This window comes from Echiichthys vipera (assembly GCF_963691815.1).
Source record: "Echiichthys vipera genome assembly, chromosome: 3".
Taxonomy (NCBI): domain Eukaryota; kingdom Metazoa; phylum Chordata; class Actinopteri; order Perciformes; family Trachinidae; genus Echiichthys; species Echiichthys vipera.
Window position 1 is genome coordinate 29,612,504 of NC_139828.1, and position 21,244 is coordinate 29,633,747.

Consider the following 21,244-nt stretch of genomic DNA (forward strand, 5'->3'; position numbering starts at 1 on the left):
TCAGTGAATATGATCAAACAAATGTTGCTGACTGCACGTTTGAATAAAGCCATAGGTGTCCACATTCAAACTATTCAGTCTGTGCAGAAAGTAAAGTCTTTGCAGGTCCAGCTAATGTTAGCTCCATGATCAACATGTGGGGGCTATTAATTTTAGCCTTTTATAGAAATATGCAGGGAAATGGGCTGTTAAGTCTGGCACCTGTTGTTGTACTGTGAAGACAGGTGGCTGCCCCGGGGCGGGGTGCTGACTTGCTCATTTGACCTCCGAGGAGTGCTTTTGTGCCTCATGCCAAGCTGGCACACCTGCCACCTGCATTAATCTGAATGAAAGCAGGCAAGGCTGCTTCTGCATCCGTCCGTTTCACAAAGTTTATAAGAGCCTCACTCACTCCTAGTCCTGGTTTCCTACAGTATGTCTATATTAATATGGTAAAACACTTTCTCTGGTCTCCAACAGTCTTTCCATCCCCATAAAGTACTTTTAGTAGATTGAAAGCCTCTTTATATGAAACTCTTTGGTCTGTACTCTGCTCACTTTTATTACGTTAGAGTGTGTCCTCTCTCTGTGTGTAAGTTAGTGAAGTTTTTGGCTTTTTATCTGCCTCAGCATTGATCCAGTAGATTCAATGACGTCTCTTGTGACAAATGACACATGACTTTGTGGTAAAAGAACACCAGGAAACAAGTTTGATGGCAATTATATTTTGAAAGAATGAAAAAAAAGATGAAGTGTGCCCTTTTTTGTTTGAAAATTCACATCCTCTGCTTTGGTCAGTCATTGTATTTGTCGCCTGTCAGGTATTTATGTTTTTTGACACAAACAAGATTAAAATCTCCTTTACAGTTCTCAGTAGGGTAGAAAAAACCCAAAGCAAGACTGGCAGCAAGAAGTATTTGGAGGCCGTCAGTTCTGCCAGTACTAGATGTTGACTTGAGAATGTTCTTTTAAATCATTTTCAGATGTGTTTTTTTCAAAGATTATTCAAAGCCCTTGCAGATAGACCTTCATCTACATATGATCATTATCATCAATACTTCTGCTGTGACAACATATTAGCCTGGTGACCCCAGCCAGTCCTTATGTTCATTATGTTAGCCTCCAGCTCAGCCTCCGCCTCTCTCTCTCACACTGTATCTCAACTCCTTGCACAGGCACTGGTCATAACGGCTGTCACATCCTTCTGGCAGGGCTGCACGCACAGGTAAATCTTTGCAAATGGTCCAAAATGCGACAGCACGTCTGGTCCCTGTTTCAGAAAGTTTAATCAACTCTGAGCCTAACATGAACTCTGCTGACTATGAGATGGGGAAACTCTGGTCAGCTGATCTGGAACTGAAAACTCAGTCAGTTCAGTCAACTCTGAGTGGGTCGAGCCTGACATAAAAAGCCATCATCAATGTTGCTCTGATACTACGATTCACCATGGCAACAGGTAAGGAAAAGGCAGAGCCTCCATTTTTAATGTAGAAATATTAATCCATGTCTATGCAGACTGTGCACATTTATCTTCAAAGGAAAGAGCCTGAGTCAGAGCGGGGGGAAACATATTAACACAATAAAGTTTAAATCAGTGTTCTCCATTAATTCATAATTTACCAGACTTAGATTTACTTAAAGCTGGGGAAAGGCAGTTTATTTCAATCTTTCAGAATATTGTAATTCAAGTGTTCCAAGTGCGAGACATATCTAGACTAGAAAGAGAGAGAGAGAGAGGGGTTCCTAGTGTTCTTTGAGAGCTGCAAGAAGAGGTGTTGGTTTCTTTTGACTGCAGCTTAAGATGCATACACCTTATGTGCAATAAACATTTAAGTGGGACTGCTGTTTAACAACTGACTGACAACAAACTGACTGACAACAAACTGAGCTGTATTGTGTGCACAATATGTTAGAAAAAAGGATATGCAAAGGTTTTATTCTGAGCTGAGTGACTTGTTGCTTTGTAACATCTATATGTGAGGGTAAAAACCTCTGTTCAAAGAAATGACTTAGAACACATAAAATCATCAGTGTAGCTAGTCCTGAGTAACAAACCAATATCCAATCAGGATTTTGATTCTGACAGTAACCCTCCACTGATTACTGCGCTCTGGTGGACTGAATCAATGAAGAAATTAAACAGCGTTTCTGGCTCTGTATGAAGGAGACCGAGAGAAACTCATAGATTGTTGAAGAAAGCAAATGAGCAGGTTAGGTTCACAGAGTCAGTTTAAGTTACTTCTTTCTGGAACTGAAAAGAGGGTACACGAAAAAAAAACTGTCTCGATGGCTTGTTTGATGTATGTAAGTGCCGAAAGAGACCATGAGAGGATTTTGAATTACACTTTAACCAACTCTGAGTTTTCACTAGACCTGCCGTCTGAAAAAGGGTCCTGGTCTTGAGGTCACGAGCACAGCACCCACCCACCTGAACTCCCTTGTTCAGGTATATGAGCCTTCTCAGATAACAATTAGTAAAGCCACTAGTCCTACCGTCACTCTCAAATCTCAATCAATACTCTTCTCTAGTCCTTAGGGATGGAGTGAGTTGACACACGATATTGCGGGCGACCATACGTTGCCAGCAACTGATACGTTACTCCATGCACCTGCAAGCATGGCTGCACTTGGACCCTGGAAGTGAGTGACTTCTCCTTGATCTACTGCTGTTTGGATTGTACCACTTTTCTACATCTCTATAGACAAAAGTCTGCCAAATGAATACATGTAAATGACAGAAACAAACCCGAACTCTACTGTCAAACATGTAAGCATAACTGATAGATCATCCACTATGGTTCCCATTTTTATGGGAACCACAGTGGATATCTCTACTACTGCATCACCGAGCACCTGTGGTTCCACATTTGTCATTGTCCCCTTCATACTTGCATTGCTTTAAACACACAAAAGATGAGGGAGAACAACAGCCCTGTGCTCCCTTTTTTTTTTTTAAACAATTGACGAAATTCCACTAGGGGGCAATGTTGGTCCATGAAAGCCAGAGCTCCGCCAAGCAGGGAGAGGAGAGTACCTGTCGCTGAGGTTGTCTTAGCCATGTGGGTCACAGGCGCTCTGCTTTTTAAAAAGATGAACGATGAACAGTGATGGGTGGGAGGAAGAATAACACAGAAATAAAAATTTATGCCAAGCAATCAGAATGAAAAACGGCTGTTCTGCAAATCAGTGGAATGAAGGAGGATTTAATGGAAAGGGAGGGCCTGAGCCAGGGAGCTATTACAATTCAAAGATGCTTTGAAATAATTACATATTCAGTATGAGAGCTGCTAATTGTGCACATTCACACCGTCCTCTGCTGATGTATCATCACTGTCACCTTTGGGTGTCCAAGGGAATAGCATACTGTAGAATTCTGATGACAAAAAGCAAACTTATTATCAGAAATCTGGTCTCAGAGTGGGGAAGGATAATGTAATGGCATAGAAGAGCTCCATCCTGGCAAATTATTTCCAGTCTGAACTGATGTAAATGGATTGGTTTTTTTTTAATGTTACCTCAAGACCCTTTGGAATAGTGGCTCTAATAGGCTGCGCTATGACTATCTATATGTTTAGTGTACATGATCTATTATTGAATCTGCCTCTCCAACCTTACAACCATTTTAAAGTCCACGACAAGTGAGTGTGTAGACGTTGAGTTGTTCATGCTGTTTCCAAGGTCAAGAATGAACTGTCAAACCAAAACCTTTAGGCCCAGGAGGAAATCTCTAAATCTACAGATCCAAGACAACTGAGCAAACTGCATCTGCTGATGAGGGCCGTGTACCGTATACCTGGACCTGGAGCTGAGACTGTCTGTCAGCTGCTGTTTACAAGTTCAACAACAAACTGTCACCTTCAGTAGAAGGAGCAGTTTAATAGTTTTGCAATGAGTTTCAACTGAGGATTTGTACTGATATCAGCCTTATCAGTTGTGGCAGAAAACTGTAGTGATTGAAGACTGTTTCACTGATAAAACAGGCTAAATCAGCTCAGAGGATATCCTTAGGATTCTTTGTTGAGAAAAAAAGCCAATTGCCTTATAGCTGTGTTGTGCAGAACCCAATATTCATTCTTTGGCCTGATCCCAAGCTCATGTCCGGGCTTGTTCTCATCAGCCACAGAGTTACCTCTGGAGCATTTACTCCTTTATTTTGGTTCATTTCATCAGGCAACAGCAATGCTCTGCCCTGCACCGCACTCTACTGCGCTCTGACATTTACAGTCAAATCTCTGCCTTCAATCAATAATGTGGTGGGTTCTTTACAGTGAGTAACTAGATTTACCGCCTTGCGGTTTAATGTGTCCGCCAACCGGTCAAGTTGCAGTTTACATCCAAATTGTCCAGACTTACTTACTAATATATGACATGAATACTTTGAAGGAACTTAATAAAAAAGTGTAATTTTTGGCAAAATGTGGATGCTTCATGCACATCTTTATCCCGACAGCTCAGACAATCGGCACAGTTGAAGATCAGTGTCACCAATTCAGTATCTGACAAAATGTCTCCCCTACTGTTCCTGAGTTATGAAATATTATGATGTCACAGTGAAGTTGACCTTTTATCCTTTTGGATATAAAATGTCATACCTTCATCCTTTTATCCCATTATACATTTGTATGAAATGTTGTCATAATTAGAGTAGGAATTCTTGAGTTATGGACAAAAATGTCCAATTGGACATTTGTGCCACCTTTGAAAACAATGTTCCTGATATATTGCGTTTCCCAACACTGGGGTGGACGACAGACAACCTGAAAACATGATGCCTCCTAACTGACCACAGGAGAAGACCCCAACAAACTATTGTGCAGAGATAGGGATGGATAAAGCAGTCATTAATGCATGCTACTAATTCAACTTCTTCCCCGGAGTTGTTTGGGCTTTGTCGTCTTGCAGGTCTCTGCTGATCGTGGTGGTGCCTGCTGCCGTGGTCCTGCATGACGCTTCCTGCTGCTGTTATAATCTATCACCTTAGCTGTGCTTGTTTCTACTCTTCTGCTGTATTAACTGCCATAACATATAAGTCATATTCACATTACTATAGATATTATTATAGTTACTGGAAGTCTGTCTCTGTCTTTGTGTCTGTCTTTGTCTCTCTCTGTCCATCTGTCTGTATTTTCTCTCTTTCTTTCTCCTTTTCTCTTCCTCCCCAACTGGTGCAGATAGATGTCTGTCCTCCACAGAGCTGGGTCTGTTCCACGTTCCTGCCTGTTAAAGGGAAGGTTTTCAACGCCACCGTACTCTACAGGGGAATTGTTGGGTCTATGTAAATCATAAACAAGTCATAGAGTGTGATCTTTTACCTAGTCTGTAAAGTGTCCTGAGATAACTTTTGTTATGATTTGGCACTATAAATAAAATTGAATTGAATTGACTTTAATTAACTAAAGATATTCCAGATGATACAAGCTCATATGCATACAAATGAAGAAGGAACACATAGCAATTTATCATTGTATTTAATTAATCTATCAATTATATTAAATATCACAGACATGCTGCGGTTAGATGGACTGGAATCAAATTTTTTGGAGTCACACCAGAAGTGATCAAATAAATAATTAAATCAAGTGTAAAAACAATGTCCACTGCGGGGTGAACTAAAAAGTTCCTGACCTTAATGAGAGAATATGTTTAGGCAGCAATGACTTATAGGCAGTAGGCCTGTGACCCAATGACTGTTGGACTTGATGAAAGGCACAAAGGAGGACAAGAGACTCACTCTTCTAGTGAGATGTTGGAGTACAGCAGAGTGGAGACCGAGGGATGAGGACCAGACGGGCTGCTGGGGTCAGGCTGGGTTGTCGTCTCAGCTGCCAGACGCCTCTCTGGTGTCGATGTCTGGGGCACGATTTCCAGCACTGCCCAGCACCTGAAACACATGACCAGAAAGTCACAAATTGATTAGTATGACATGCATAAAAACATTCATAAGAGCACATCTACTACCTTCACTCATGTTATGCTCAGTCTCACATTGCAAGACCTCTCCGCGCTGGAGTCAACATTCTGGGAGGGCTTTGAAGGTTAGCAGAAGAATTTTCCTGCAAATTGTAATTGACCCACTGGAGCTGAGTAAGGAGGGGTGTGATGTGGTCTGTTTATCTGGTGCAGGTGTTGATCCTGGCTGCAGAGTTCTGAATGGATTGGAGGCGATGAAGAAGTTTATTCATGGTGCCAATGAGAGGGGCAGTGCAGTAGTCAATGCGGGTGATTTGTAGTGATGTCCAAATTAAGCTTCATGAACCATTGTCTTTGTTGTCTGATTCCACTAAATGAAGCTCACTGTTCAACAAAGGGTTGAAAACACACTGAATCACCATTCAGTTTTGAGCCTTTTTCTTTAAACCAAGAGCTCCATCTAGTGGACTCAACAAATACTACTGCTTCATGAAGCTTTATTTGGACATCATTACTGTCCTTTGCATCAGCATCAACAGAATAGTGTTGTGTGACTCAGTGACTTAGTTTGTTTTCGATTCACAGAGCCAAGGTTGTGTGTGAAGGAATAAACTCAAATTTCCTCAGTTTGACAAAAAATGTATTAAATCAGAACCACCAACTGTACCTATGATGCATCTGCACCCTGGTGTTTTAGAACTGTAAATATGATGTAAGCTTTATTTAAATACTATATAATTAACTTTAGGTTACTTTCATATGGTGGAGTTTGTGGGTGTACCCAAGTAACATGTTCTGTTAGCCAAGCTCCCGGGCAGTGGTGCTAATGTGGCTAATTCAGTAAACGTCAGCCAGACGGACGTATCTCCCTCCCCCCAACGTCACATTAATGCCCTTTTTTTGGTAAGAGGAAATGAGGAGGAGTCGAAGTCTGACAAGATGGCCACTCCCGTAGGCGAATATGATTGGAACAAATTTAGAGAACGGACCTCGACGTAGATGCTACCTCCATTTTTTATACAGTCTATGGGAGTACCACAGAGAAGACCTAGTAAATGATACTGTACGGGTTTTAGGGCGCACCCGATGTGTGAGTCAGGCCCTTTCTTCTCTTCGTCTTAGCACCGCCCATGACTGATTGTTTTTAAATCAATACAGAGGCCAGAGTGTTTTTTCCTCACTATCCCAGGATGATAATCAGTGTGGCCAGACCATACTTCAGAACTGCCACTAAGATGCACTAATTGATAACTGTATGTGAGCAATGGATAAGATGATGTGTAATGCAATCGGGCACTCAAGGATAAATATCATTCAACTGCATCTCTGCTAAATGTTTCAGTATTTTTCAGCTCATTGTTTTGGTTTTATGGCACACAGATTAACTGTTTCAATCCAGCCTCACCACCTACACATGCATAAGCAGCTATTTTCAGCAAATGAGCTCTGATAAACCTCCTGGGGCCTGTTTCACAAAGCAGGTTTAGTGAAAACTCTGAGTATGTTAACCCTGAAATGAGGGAAACTCTGAGTTTTCCGTTTCACAAAGGGAGGTAACTCAAACCAGAGACAGAGGGGTAACTCTAGCCTGTTTCACAAAGGGAGGTAACTTAAACTCTCGGTCAGTTACCATGGTAACATGCTCTCTGAAACTAACCTGGTCGGGACCAGGTTTTTCTCAGAAAACCTTGAGTTTCTCTCTGTCTCCGCCCTCTTTCAGCCACACACGGTGTTTGATTTCCTCATTCATTCAGTCAGCGGGCGAGTTTTGGCGAAGTATAGTTCTGCTATAGTTCCGTCTGTTTTTTCAGAAAATCACTGAAAACATCAGACATTAGAAGTTATATGAGGTGGTGACTATTTCACTACCATGGCGTGTCCGTCTGATAACAATCCCGTGGATGAAGCTGCAGCATTACTGCGCAGATAATTATATATTCGTCGGGAGATGATTATCAGACTATTGATTATAGATGTTCTTGCATTTCCAGGCAATTCTCTGTTTGAGCGGTACCGTTTCATATCCCAGCAGATATTCTGTGTTGCGCTGCGTTTTTTTGCAAACGGGAGTTTTTGTATACAACGTATAAAAGTCATTCAGTAGGCCTACATTAGAAGTTATATTAGGTGGTGAATATTTACACTACCATGGCGTGTCATTTTGATAACGATCCCGTGAATGAAGGTGACGCATTTCGCAAAGAGAATTAAATATTCGTCGGGAGATGATTATCAGACCGCGCATAGACGTCCTTAATATACTGCAGCCATAATTACAAAATGAATGAAATGGATCTTTTGAGCAAGTTGAATGTATTTGACTCAGCGTTTCTAAATATAATTCCAGCTTTTCTTGCAATTCATAGGTTCAAAAGTGTGTGCTTTTAGTTGGGTTACCGGTATATTAACTACTCCTATATAGCCTTCTGATCCAGAATATCACCTATAATGCGAGGGGGCTGAATACGGCACAACACCGTTTCATGTCACAGTCCATCTCACCCCTCCTTACATTTCCAACATTAACAACCAGTGATGCTCTCATATCACAGCAGATGTTGTGTGTTGCGCTGCGTTTTTTTTTTGCAAATGGGAGTTTTTTTATACAACATTGATATGTTGTATAAAAAACAGCCACTTACGGTAATATTTACTTTACGATGTAAAACATGCTCAAAATGAGGCGTCACCATGAGACAGTGCTGAGGTTTTACCTGTTTGAAAAATGTTTTTATTTTTCATCTTAAGCTGCTGCCAAGTGCGCTTCTCCCCCGCGGGGTTGCACTTAAATGAAATAAATTAATAGGCTCCCACTCATGCAGTTCCCCCTATGATATTACTGTGATTGCAACAGGACTACATTTAAACTTATGCACTGACCCGAGCAGCAATGTCTTCCAGCACCGTCTCCCTCTCTTTTGCTGCTGCAGCGGTGTAAACCTGCTCAAACTCACCGTATGAGTGCATTAATATTTCCATTTCCAGTTGTAGCGTAGCCCTTCGCTTCCCCGTTGCCATGGTGACTCGTCGAATCAGGGCTCCATTCATGCTGTCTTTTTTTACTTGTGGTGCACGCGCTTAACTCCAGGTCAAACTACTCTGAGTTGATCAACCTAACGCAAATCTGCTGTTCTGGAACCGAAAACTCAGAGTTTCCTATCTCAGAGTAGATCAACTCAGAGTTCCGGGTAAGACTCAGAGTTTTTTGAACCTGCTTTGTGAAACAGGCCCCTGTACACTATACATGCTCAGCACCAAACAGCAGACCGACACAGGTAGCAACATGTGGAGCATTTAGCAGTCAAAGAGCAGGCGGAGACTGAGAGCAGAGCTTAAAAGAGAGTGAGCATCAGGCTTCAGGTGGACAGAAACAAGATTCCAATTGAATGCTAATGTTGCTCTGCATCTGCTGGATGTGTAAACAAGCATTGCTTACATGTTAGCAGTTTGAATAGCAGCTTTAACATGTACCTGACACTCAAGTGCCTGCATTGTTTGGTAGTGTGTGCTAAATTATTTCTAAGGCCTACATAAAATAATGTTGTGGGGCGGTTCTGGGCTGGTTCCTCACCTCTGTTTCACCTGATGGTCCTCTTGTTTGGGCCAAACGACTGACTTCTTTTATGGAGGGGTGCCAGGGGGAATGTACCAAGTGTGGGAAAAGTGGAGGGAGGTGTTCTTTAAAACATGCTCCAAAAATAGCATCTCCCAAATGAGACTAATCTTTGTAAAATATTTAGTGAGGATTGCTTGCTGTTAGATAGTGACATTTAACTTTTCAGAAATAAATAACTAAAGGTTATGAATAAGTAAATGGCCTCTGCAAGGTAGCTGGTTTATTAATTTAGTAAGAGGAGCTACAACTTCTGAGCTTGGCGGTCCTAGGGCGATTTCAGTCTTACTGCCCTATTTAATTCTGAAATTTTCCAAGAGACTGCATTACGTTGGAGGCATGGCAATCTTACTTCCAAGCCCGGTTTCTCTGTCTCAGAGACTTACTACTTTTAAAGTCTCACGAGGACACCATCATAAATCAATTACACATTCATCAGTAAGACTGAGCCATACTTAGCTGAAATAAACCATGATCTTAGTTCTGAATCACAAACCATGCGGTGATCTTCAGAAAGTGACATTCCTACTCCACTTGACATTGGCCTACATTTTCTAGTGCATTATGTGTACATCGACCCACAGTGATGTGTATCTGCTGGGCTCTCTACTGTATAGCCCTTTAATTGTGCTCCATGCAGAATCTTACGCTGATGGATGAAGTGAATTAAAACCTATTGCCTATTTAAATGTTTAAATAACTTCAAGTTAAGTGTTTTATCCTACTGGGTACAATTTTAACTCTTTTAGCTTGTCGTGTATTTGTGTAATATCAATTTTCTTTAGCCCTTCATCTTTAATTATTACAAGATCTAGTTCTACTGTGTAGAGATATGTGTCCTTTGAGCTACCTGGTGTCCTCTGCACTTGATCTAACTATGGTAAACACAGAAGATGCCTGTGCGTAACAGCACTGCTCTCTGGTGCGGCACTTCACAGATCAGAGGCTGCAGATTTATCAACATCCTGCTGCATTCAAATGGCTGCAGGGATATAACCAACTGAAGGAGAGGCTTTTTGTATGGTATAAAGCGGCTGTGGATAAGATAATGCTGTTTCACGGCCAGGCCACACAGTCTGTACGAGCAGCAGGTGTGTGTTACCGGACCTGTTTCGAGGGTTCCCACACATTTTCATGGACACAATTTCAATAGGGTAAGGGTTCGTTTTCTAGGACTTTTCAAGGACCCACAATGTGTAGCACAAACAGAACTGTGTAGTCTGTTTAAATCCAAATGTTGATAAATGTATGAAAATGAAACAGCAACCTTTTTCAATCTCTAAAAGTTGGTTATGTTCATATTCACTTCAAAAATGTACAGCGCTGGCTTTCAAGCATGAGGAGAAACTGAACTAGTTGTTCGATCACTGTATTGGATTGACGCATGGAGCGAGCGACTACATGCGGGGAGAAAATGCAGAAACATATGTAAAAACAATCATCAACACATAATTTAGATGACTTTGCGTCACCAGAAAATAAACTCTGTGTTGTTACTTTACGTGGAAGGTTATCCATGGAAGATTACTGTAACAATGAATCTCATTAATCTTAACAAATTTCCAAGACTTTTACAAAACCAGTATTTTATTAATACCATGAATTTTCCAGGCATGTACAAGTAGGTTTTGAAATTCTGAAAAGTTTTCCATGACCATAAGAAACCCTGAATCTTTCCCATTTCCCATGCTGACAGCATGCCCAACTTGACTTGCGATGACATGTATAGCCGCATGTCATCATTCCGTCGCTGGCTGTCTGGATGGTGCCCGGTAAATAATGTGGGCTTCGTAGATAATTGGCAGTCTTTCTGGGGAAAACCTGGTCTTATTAGGAGAGATGGTATTCATCCTACTTTGGAGGGTGCTGCTCTCATATCTAAGAACCTGGACGCAGTTGTTAGCGGTCTAAAACCATGACAACCCAGTGTTGGGATCAGGAAGCAGAGTCGCATTTTAATACACCTCTCTGCGCTGCCCTTATCGCAGGTGCCCAGGAAGCAGAGTGGCAGTCTTACACACCTCTCTGCGCTCCCTGTGGAGCATTTTCCAGCTCAGTTTAGTATACAAACACTGTCTGTCCCACGATCATTTAAATTAAACAGATCAAAAATTAACAGAAGAGGAGCTATAAAGAAAAACTTGATACAAATCAACGCAAAATCTGCGACAATGCAACAATATCAGAAAATAAAATGTGGACTTTTAAACATCAGATCTCTGTCATCTAAAGCTGTATTAGTAAACGATCTGATATCAGACAACCATATTGATTTACTCTGTCTGACCGAAACCTGGCTGCGTCCCGAAGAATATGTTAGCCTAAATGAATCCACTCCTCCCAGTCATATTAATACTCATATTTCTCGAGGCAGTGGTCGAGGAGGAGGCGTTGCAGCTATTTATAATTCAGGCCTATTAATAAACCCTAAACCTAAACTAAATTATAATTCATTTGAAAGTCTTGTTCTTAGTCTTTCACATTCAACCTGGAAAACTGTGCAGTCAATTATATTTGTTATAGTGTACCGTGCTCCCGGTCCCTACTCTGAATTTCTGTCCGAATTCTCAGAGTTTCTGTCAAATTTAGTCCTTAAATCCGACAAAGTAATAATTGTAGGTGATTTTAATATTCATGTGGACAGCGATAATAATAGTCTCAGTATAGCGTTTATCTCTCTATTAGATTCGATTGGTTTTAGTCAGAGTATACATAGACCTACTCACTGTTTTAATCACACCCTCGACCTTGTTTTGGTTTATGGTGTGGAAATTGATGACTTAATAGTCTTTCCACAGAATCCTATTTTATCAGACCATTATTTAATAACTTTTGAATTCATATTACAGGACTACTCACCACTGGGTAAAAGTGTCTACACCAGATGTTTATCTGATAGTGCTATAACTAAATTTAAGGAAGCGATTCCATCTGCATTTACTTTAATGCCTCATCCTAATATTCAAGACTCCTGCACTAACGTTAGTTTCTCTGAAATTGATCACCTTGTTGAAAGTGTTGCAGGCTCTCTAAGAACAACACTTGACTCTGTTGCTCCTTTAAAAAAGAAGATAATAAAACAGAGGAAGTTAGCTCCGTGGTATAACTCACAAACCCGTGAATTAAAACAAATATCGCGAAAGTTGGAAAGTAAATGGCGCTCCACTAAACTGGAGGAATCTCACTTAGTTTGGCAAGAAAGTCTTAAAACCTATAGGAAGGACCTCCGTAATGCCAGAGCAGCCTATTACTCATCTTTAATAGAGGAGAATAAGAACAATCCTAGATTTCTTTTTAGCACTGTAGCCAGGCTGACAGAGAGCCACAGCTCTATTGAGCCATGTATTCCTGTAACCCTCAGTAGTAACGACTTCATGACCTTCTTTAATGACAAAATTATAACTATTAGAGACAAAATCAACTCGCTTGGCACTATTTGTTCATCAAACCCAGGAACCTTACAAACTGTACGACCTGAAATATTCTTGGACTGCTTTTCTACAGTCGACCTTAACAAATTAAACTCTACTATTTCAGCATCAAAACCTTCTACTTGTCTTCTAGACTCTATTCCAACTAGGTTACTTAAAGAAGTGTTACCTTTAATTAGCACTCCTGTATTAGATATGATTAACATGTCTTTGTCAGCAGGTTATGTACCACAGTCTTTTAAAGTAGCTGTTATTAAACCTCTTCTTAAAAAGCCCAGTCTTGATCCTGAGGTACTAGCCAACTATAGACCTATATCTAACCTTCCTTTTCTCTCTAAGATCCTCGAGAAATTAGTTGCCAATAAGTTGTGTGACTTTTTACATAATAATGAGTTATTTGAGGATTTCCAGTCAGGATTTAGAGCAAATCATAGCACTGAGACAGCACTGGTGAAAATTACTAACGACCTTCTAATAGCTTCAGACAAAGGACTTGTCTCTGTACTTGTCTTACTAGATCTTAGTGCTGCCTTCGACACTATTGACCATCACATCCTGCTACACAGACTAGAGCATCTGATCGGCATTAAAGGAACCGCACTGAGCTGGTTTAAGTCATATTTATCAGATAGATCTCAGTTTGTACATGTTAATGACAAATCCTCCATGCACACTAAAGTTAGTCACGGAGTCCCACAGGGTTCTGTCCTTGGACCGATTCTTTTCACCTTATATATGCTTCCCTTAGGAATTATTATAAGGAAGCACTCCATAAATTTTCATTGTTATGCTGATGATACACAATTATATTTGTCGATCAAACCAGAAGAAACCCATCAGTTAGATAAACTTCAAATGTGCATTAAGGAAATAAAAAGCTGGATGACCTGCAATTTCCTGATGTTAAACTCAGACAAAACTGAAATTATTGTACTTGGCCCCAAACGCCTCCGAAATTCAATAGCTAAAGATATTGTTACTCTGGATGATGTAGTGTTGTCCTCCAGCACCACAGTAAGGAATCTGGGTGTTATTTTTGATCAGGATATGTCCTTCGATTCTCACATAAAACTAACAACAAGGACTGCATATTTTCACCTGCGTAATATTGCAAAAATTAGGAACATTGTGTCTCAGAAAGATGCAGAGAAACTTGTTCATGCATTTGTTACTTCTAGGCTGGACTATTGCAATTCCTTATTATCAGGCTGCTCCAATAAGTCTGTTAAGAGTCTCCAGTTGGTCCAAAATGCTGCAGCTCGTGTACTAACTAAAACAAATAGAAGAGAACATATTTCTCCTGTATTAGCTTCTCTGCACTGGCTACCTGTAAAATCTAGAATAGAATTTAAAATCCTTCTCCTTATGTACAAAGCTCTTATTGGTCAGGCTCCGTCGTATCTTAAAGAGCTCATAGTACCGTATCACCCAACTAGATCTCTGCGCTCTGAGAATGCAGGGCTACTCGTCGTTCCTAGAGTCGCCAAAAGTAGAATGGGAGGCAGAGCCTTCAGCTACCAAGCTCCTCTCCTGTGGAACAAACTCCCAAATGTTATTCGGGAGGCAGACACTGTCCCCTTATTTAAAAGTAAACTTAAAACTTTCCTTTTTGATAAAGCTTACAGCTAGGGCTTACGATAAGACTTTATTCTGCTTAATGATGCTGCTATAGGCCTAGTCTGCCGGGGGATAATACTTTTCCTGATACTCTGAGCTTCTCTCCTCTCTGTCTGAATCATTCATGTCCCATCAATGCATGTTACTGATTCAGCTTCTTCCCCGGAGCTGTTTGTGCTTTGTCGTCTCGCAGGTCTCTGCTGATCGTGGTGGTGCTTGCTGCCGTGGTCCTACATGACGCTTCCTGCTGCTATTGTCACTGTTACTCATATATACTATCACTAGTTTAATAAGCTATAAAATTTGTAGCTGTATTGTAGCTGCTATTGCCACTACTCATCATTGATCATGTTTGCCACCATAATTATTATCATTTTCATATTCTGTCACCTTAGCTGTGCTTGTTTCTACTATTCTGTTGTATTAACTGCCTTAACATATACGTCATATTCACATTACTATAAATATTATAGTTACTGTTAGGCTTTGCTTGCATCTCTGGAAGTGTGTCTGTCTGTCTCTCCCTGTCCATCTGTGTGTCTTTTCTCTCTTTCTCTCTCCTTTTCTTCCTCCCCAACCGGTCAAGACAGATGGCCGTCCTCCACAGAGCTGGGTCTGTCTGACGTTCCTGCCTGTTATAGGGAAGGTTTTCGTTGCCACTGTACTCTACAGAGGAATTGTTGGGTCTATGTAAATCATAAATAAGTCATTGAGTGTGGTCTTTACCTACTCTGTAAAGTGTCCTGAGATAACTTTTGTTATGATTTGACACTATAAATAAAATTGAATTGAATTGACAGGTTGGAGCAGCCACACAGCCAACCTGAACAGCACGGCTCAGCTGCAGATAGATATTCAAGGTCTTGCCTATTTTTACCATGTGAGGCGCATGGTTTGCAGAAAACAGAGACAGTGAAATGGTCTTTTGAGAGTCACATTGACATCATAACAACACTTTCACTAAAGTTTAAATGTGTATATATGTAGAATACGTCACAGACATGAACAAATATATTAATATTTTTACTTAGTTTCTGTTTTTTTTTTTTTTTTAAAAGAAACGTGTTTATGGGGAAATATAACAAACGTTACAAATGAAATCCCTCTTATATAGGGCCAGTTTCATAGGTAAACGTAATGTAGAAAGGATGGCAGTGCTTCAGCAGTGCCACAGCAGCAACACTGTCTGCTCCTCCTTTAAACCTGCGAGCTGCGAGTGAGGTTTTCTTTGTAAACTACTGTTTCCAAAGTCAAGAATAAAAGTACAATCTCATCTAGATTTCACATAAGAAGAGACGATCATGGCTGACCTGCAGTCCCAAACAGGCCTCCAACAGAGATTCCCCTTTGGATTGTCAGAGTGTTTACGTCCTGTGGAAATCATCCTGATAATCCTTTAGGGTACAGCTAGTCTTTGAAGGTTTCTTAAAAACAAAAGTGGGGTACTGGGAAACTGAGGATGAATCAAGAGTTCTCTGTTGGAAACCAAAGGCCATAAAGTTAGGCTGCAGTGAGAGAGAGAAAGCTAGTCATGGACAAGTAAGTTTTCTCCTCTCTCTGCGGCACTGGCTGCTGGTCTCTTTGAATCGGCAGTGCAGAGTGCAGCTCTGAGAGATTTATCCATTCATTTGTTGTGGCTACGCTCGAATGCACCCAACAACACACCATTTCTATTTTATTCTACTAGTCTTTCACTCTGCTGGGTGGCTCCACAGAATTATGTCCCCAACGATAATTATCAATCAAAATTATGGTCTAAAAAATGGAGGCAGAGGAAATTGCTTACCAGGACGTCAAGCAGGAACAGGACCCCCAAAAAGAGTAGTGTGATAGATAGATAGATAGAGAGAGAGAGAGAGAGAGAGAGAGAGAGAGAGAGAGAGAGAGAGAGAGAGAGGGAGAGAGAGAGAGAGAGAGAGAGAGGGGATTTGCATCTGTGCAGTGTTAGCCATGACGATTTCAGTAAACTTATTGTTACAGACTCCGTCAGACTTAAAGCTTTTTGAAGGACAAATAACGTCAAATCAAAGGCTTTACATAAACTTTGAAGTTCAGTTATTCCATCATAGATTTGAGCTATTAGATAGTATGAAATGTTTATGATCTCTGGAAGTCTACACAAAGGGAGAAAGTTGAAAGATGTGTGACAGAGAGTCAGCCATAAGTATTTACAATGATATTTCTCAAAGTGTGTGGCTACAATGTATCCACATCGCAATCATGTCTTTGATATGAGGTGAAAATTGAAAGGTGAATCTGAGCTGGGGCTTCAACAATTAATCGATTAAATTTGATTACAGGAACAGTTGTCAACAAATTTCATCATCGATTAGTTGGGTCTATGTTATGATGCACAACATCATACTTGTTATGCCTAAAACACACCAGCAGCCGGCGGTGAGCTGCCATGCACAGCGATGGCGGCCACATAAAACCCACCACAGCCAATCAGTAACAGAGTCCTGTGACTCCTGTGATGTGATAACCTATTTTTAGGAATGGAGGAATGAGTGATGCAGCGAGCGGTACTTCCCCGTTGGTCCGTGTGTTTTCGCCCAGTGTCTCTCCTCCGACCTCACAGACAATCAGACAAAAATAACAGACAGTAATGGCTTCCATCTGTATTCTCGTTGTTTTGTTATTAATCAATGTTGCTGGGCCCCTGATAAAGCTATTGTAAAGCTGATGCTAAACCCGACTACGCTGATCCATCACAACATGGAGAGAAAACTCTTGTTGCCCACCACCGCAGACATGTTACCTCACCAGGAAAATTGTGGACTGTAGCTGCAATTTGTCTCATTTTGCAGCGATTGTGATGCTCGAAAATAATTATCCATTGATTTACAAATGTCTCTTTCACCATGTAAGTCAATGGAAAAAAGTCATTTTGGGCCCCATGGCATCACAAGACCGACCGTTTGGTCCCTATGGTAACTATAGCTACAATGTCAGTGCAATTCCTGGGGGCCTGAAAATATCTGGAAAACTGGCGCCACCATGTTATAATTTTGGAGTCAGTAGGAAATGGAAGCATGCCATCAAAGTCCCCTCCATACAGACATGTACATATCGTGAGTCCATCACAGCTGTCAATCATGACATTTCACTTTGTTTTTGTAGCAATAACTAATTAAAACAAAAATTATCCGAAAAATTAACACTTGAACAAACATAATCATAAAAACTACCTGAAATGACAGAAACCATCTTTCCGAAACATTTTTTTGATGTGCATTTCAACTCTTTAGTTTGGTCTATTTCCAATCCACTAACATGAAGGGGGTTGGACTTAGTGATGTTCAAATGAAGCTTAATGAAGCATTAGTTGTATTTGTTGAGTCCACTAGATGGAGCTCTTGGTTTAGAGAAAAAGGCTCAATGAATGGTGATTCAGTGTGTTTCAACCCTTTGTTTAACAGAGAGCTTCATCTAGTGGACTCAGAAAATAAAGAAAATGGTTCATGAAGCTTCATTTGGACATTACTAGTGGGACTGTACTGCAGCCAGCCACTAGGGGGCAGTCGAGATGTATTGGAGCAGCAGTAGCTCAGTCTGTAGGGTCTCCGGTTCAAGACCCACAAACGGACCAAGAAGGCGGACTGGTAGCTGTGGTAGCGGTGTCAGTTCACATCTGTAAACAACCCAAGAGCAAGGCACTGAACATCTAAATACTCAGAGTGCCTTTCAACTGGCAGCCTCACTCTGACTCCATTTGATGCATGTGAATAGGTCCTGTTTGCGTGTGTGTGTATTTCGGGCCAGTGTGTGTAATATGTAAAACAACAGAGTGATAAAAATTAATTTCCCCTTGCAGATTAATAAAGTATGTCTTCTTCTTTCAGGTAAGCCATCCATCTTTATATACAGTCTGAGGCTTCAACAGGCATGTGTGAAACAGATGACTGAAGAACCTCCTGTGTAAATGAACTGCATTTATAAAGCCTTTCTACTTTACGGAACAAAGCACTCAAGGACACTTCAACATTCATACAAGAGGAGCCGTGATCAAACCACCAACCTTGTGATGGGATGACTGTAAGTAAATGTTATGAAGTGGGTAATGCCACTGATTATATCACTCTTGTTTAAATTTCATAGAGGTAAAACGACCCAGGGTGCTGCGTGTTTGAAAAAAACTAGTTTTGTGTCATATGACAGCATCTAAAGGCCAAAGATAAGATCATCTTTATCGACCACTCACTGGGAAAATTCAAGAGTTTAGAAAAAGCAAGGAAAAAAATTGTCTGAGTGATAAAAATGTTACAAGATAAAAAAAACGTTTTTTATCCTTTTTCATTCTTATAGTGACTTCTATCTGAGATAAGTTTGAGAAAGAGGTGTTTTCACATTCCTCTCCTGAAGGAGATGAAATTCAAACGTATCCCAGGCAGCTTTAGATGGTACGTGACTAATCCATAAACCAATCACTGTCTAATATGTTAAGCACTATTCGACAGGGGAACAACTTGGACACACCAGCAAAGAAGCCTGAAACCTCCAGCTCAAAGCGAACTATCAGTACAGAGAGAAAACACACTTTCATCATGGCTGTCAGCCACTGATAGTTACAAGCTAAAAAGTTAACGAAACAACAGAAACTAATAAAAGAGGCTAACTACACTCACCATTGCGATGCGTCTGTGAGTCATAGATTTTAATGACAACATATTTTTCATCTGAGTAGGCATCTGACTGACACCAGGTTCAGTATAGCATTATGCATGGAAGATACCAAAACTATACACTATATAAATAGATACATTTGCACAAGATGTAGTAGGAGATTACACAGCATAGTCAGTTGTGTTGTACGTGGTGGGTGATGAAAAATTTTACACTGTTATGTTAACTTTGTGTTAAAACTCATTGGTACTCACTTACATACATCAAATAAGCCATCAAGACAGTTTTTCCATTTATGAATTATTACCGGAGAAATCCGGCAGAGTTTCTAACAGCCCGATGTGGCTAACACTGATTAGCTCGGGGCAGTACGGTGAAGGCATTAAAACGTCTTTTTTGACCACAAATATTGCTCAAAATAACACCAAACCTTTGCAGTAGCATGATAAGAGTCCCTACACATAAAATGAATCACCAACAATGTAGTTAGTGAACCCAGAGTTTATTAAAATAGTGTTTTGAAAGACTTACCAACCGGCCCCGGTACCAGCTCCTCTCATAGTAAAGTCTGTTTAAGTCGATTACCAGAGTCGTGACTCGTGCCCTCACCGTACTGCCCCGAGCTAATCAGTATTAGTGACTGTAAGCAACTGTTAGCGACTCCCCGGAATAGCTCTATTAGTTGATAAACGAATAAACTGTCATGATGACTTATTTGATGTATATAAGTTCCAAAAAAATACCATGGGATGATTTTTAGCTGGAATTACACTTTAAGGCCCCCACAGTCTCATGCAGGGGATGAGAGCTGTTCTCCATGATCGACGTCAGCTTCTGCCCTCCTCTCACCCACCTCCTCTATGGAATGCAAAGGGTCGTTGAGGAAAGAGCTGGTCCTCTAAACCAGTTTATTGAGCTTTTTCCTGTCCCTCTGCATGCTTCCACTTCCCTTTAAGTGTTTATAGCAGTTATAATATTACCTCTATTTTTTATCTTAAATTATTGTTCTGTGTTGTTCTGTTATTGTTCTGCTATTGTTATGTAAATGTTATTGTTATTGTTATGTTTAGGTTTGTCCTGTTAAATGTTTGGAAACTGTGAGAAAAGTATAAGCCGGAGTCAAATTCTCTGTATGTCCAACATACTTAGCAATAAACCTGATTCTGATTCTGATTCTGATCTGATAAAAGTCTGTGCTAAAAGGTGTGAAGAAAAGCAAAATGGCATAATTGCTAAAATGGATATAACGGTGCCCACTTCAGGACAGTCTCTCCCTGAAGGCTTGATGATGTTGCAATTGTTTGTACACATGAAAAGTGACAAAAGCAGTTGGTTGAAGAATGAAAGAGAGAATGAGGATGAAGTTCAAATCTTGCCAACTTTCTTTAACTCTGCATACCTAGCCCAATTGCTGCATGAAGTGGGCATGTCTATCGGATGCAGGCCCTGTTATGATGTCGGAAAGGTTTGGGGGAAAGGGGGTTTCAAACCTCATTTGAATAATCATGGGGCCCTTATAATCTGACAGTGGCAAAAACACTTTTCGTGGTCACACATCGATGCTGCGGAGTTGCACTGTTGAATTACTATGGGGCTAGGTTGCAGCACTCTCACGCAATACTGGATCAGATTAAAAACAAAGTTGTTGCCATGAGCCTCTTACACAGAAAGGGGAAATAGGGTCGTTTTCAGTCCATGCAGCCTCAACTCACACGAGTCCACACGAAACCAGTGAAACTGACTCAAAACGCTGTAGCGATGACGACATCGTTCAACAAAGTATGTGGTTTCTTTGTCCAGGCGACAACGCCATCGAGGGCGTTTTCAAATCTTCCCACTCTGGGACCCGGTTTTTCAAATGATACCGTTTTCAGGGCCCAATAACGCTGGCTCTGTGTGTATGGTCGGCCAAAACGATACTAAAGTTGTTACAGGAAAACACATCTCCGTGTGGATGGGCCCTTAGGATGGGTCAGTACATAAGAAGATATGCTGTAGTACTGGGTCTTGCTGACTGATCTTGCAGAAAATGAGCCTGCAGACATGGTATTAGTGATATCTGATCATC

At 40.8% G+C, this 21,244-nt stretch overlaps 1 protein-coding gene across 1 annotated transcript in view; it reads right to left on the bottom strand.

The window, feature by feature from the left end:
- Positions 1-21,244, bottom strand: part of LOC310945404 (uncharacterized protein) — a gene marked incomplete at both ends in the record, with an annotated part of 50,515 nt that overhangs the window by 24,678 nt on the left and 4,593 nt on the right. Inside the window, one exon of the mRNA XM_083911484.1 lies at positions 5,711-5,860. Within this exon, the coding sequence (XP_083767610.1) occupies positions 5,711-5,860 (150 nt within the window). The remainder of the gene's footprint in view (positions 1-5,710; positions 5,861-21,244) is intronic.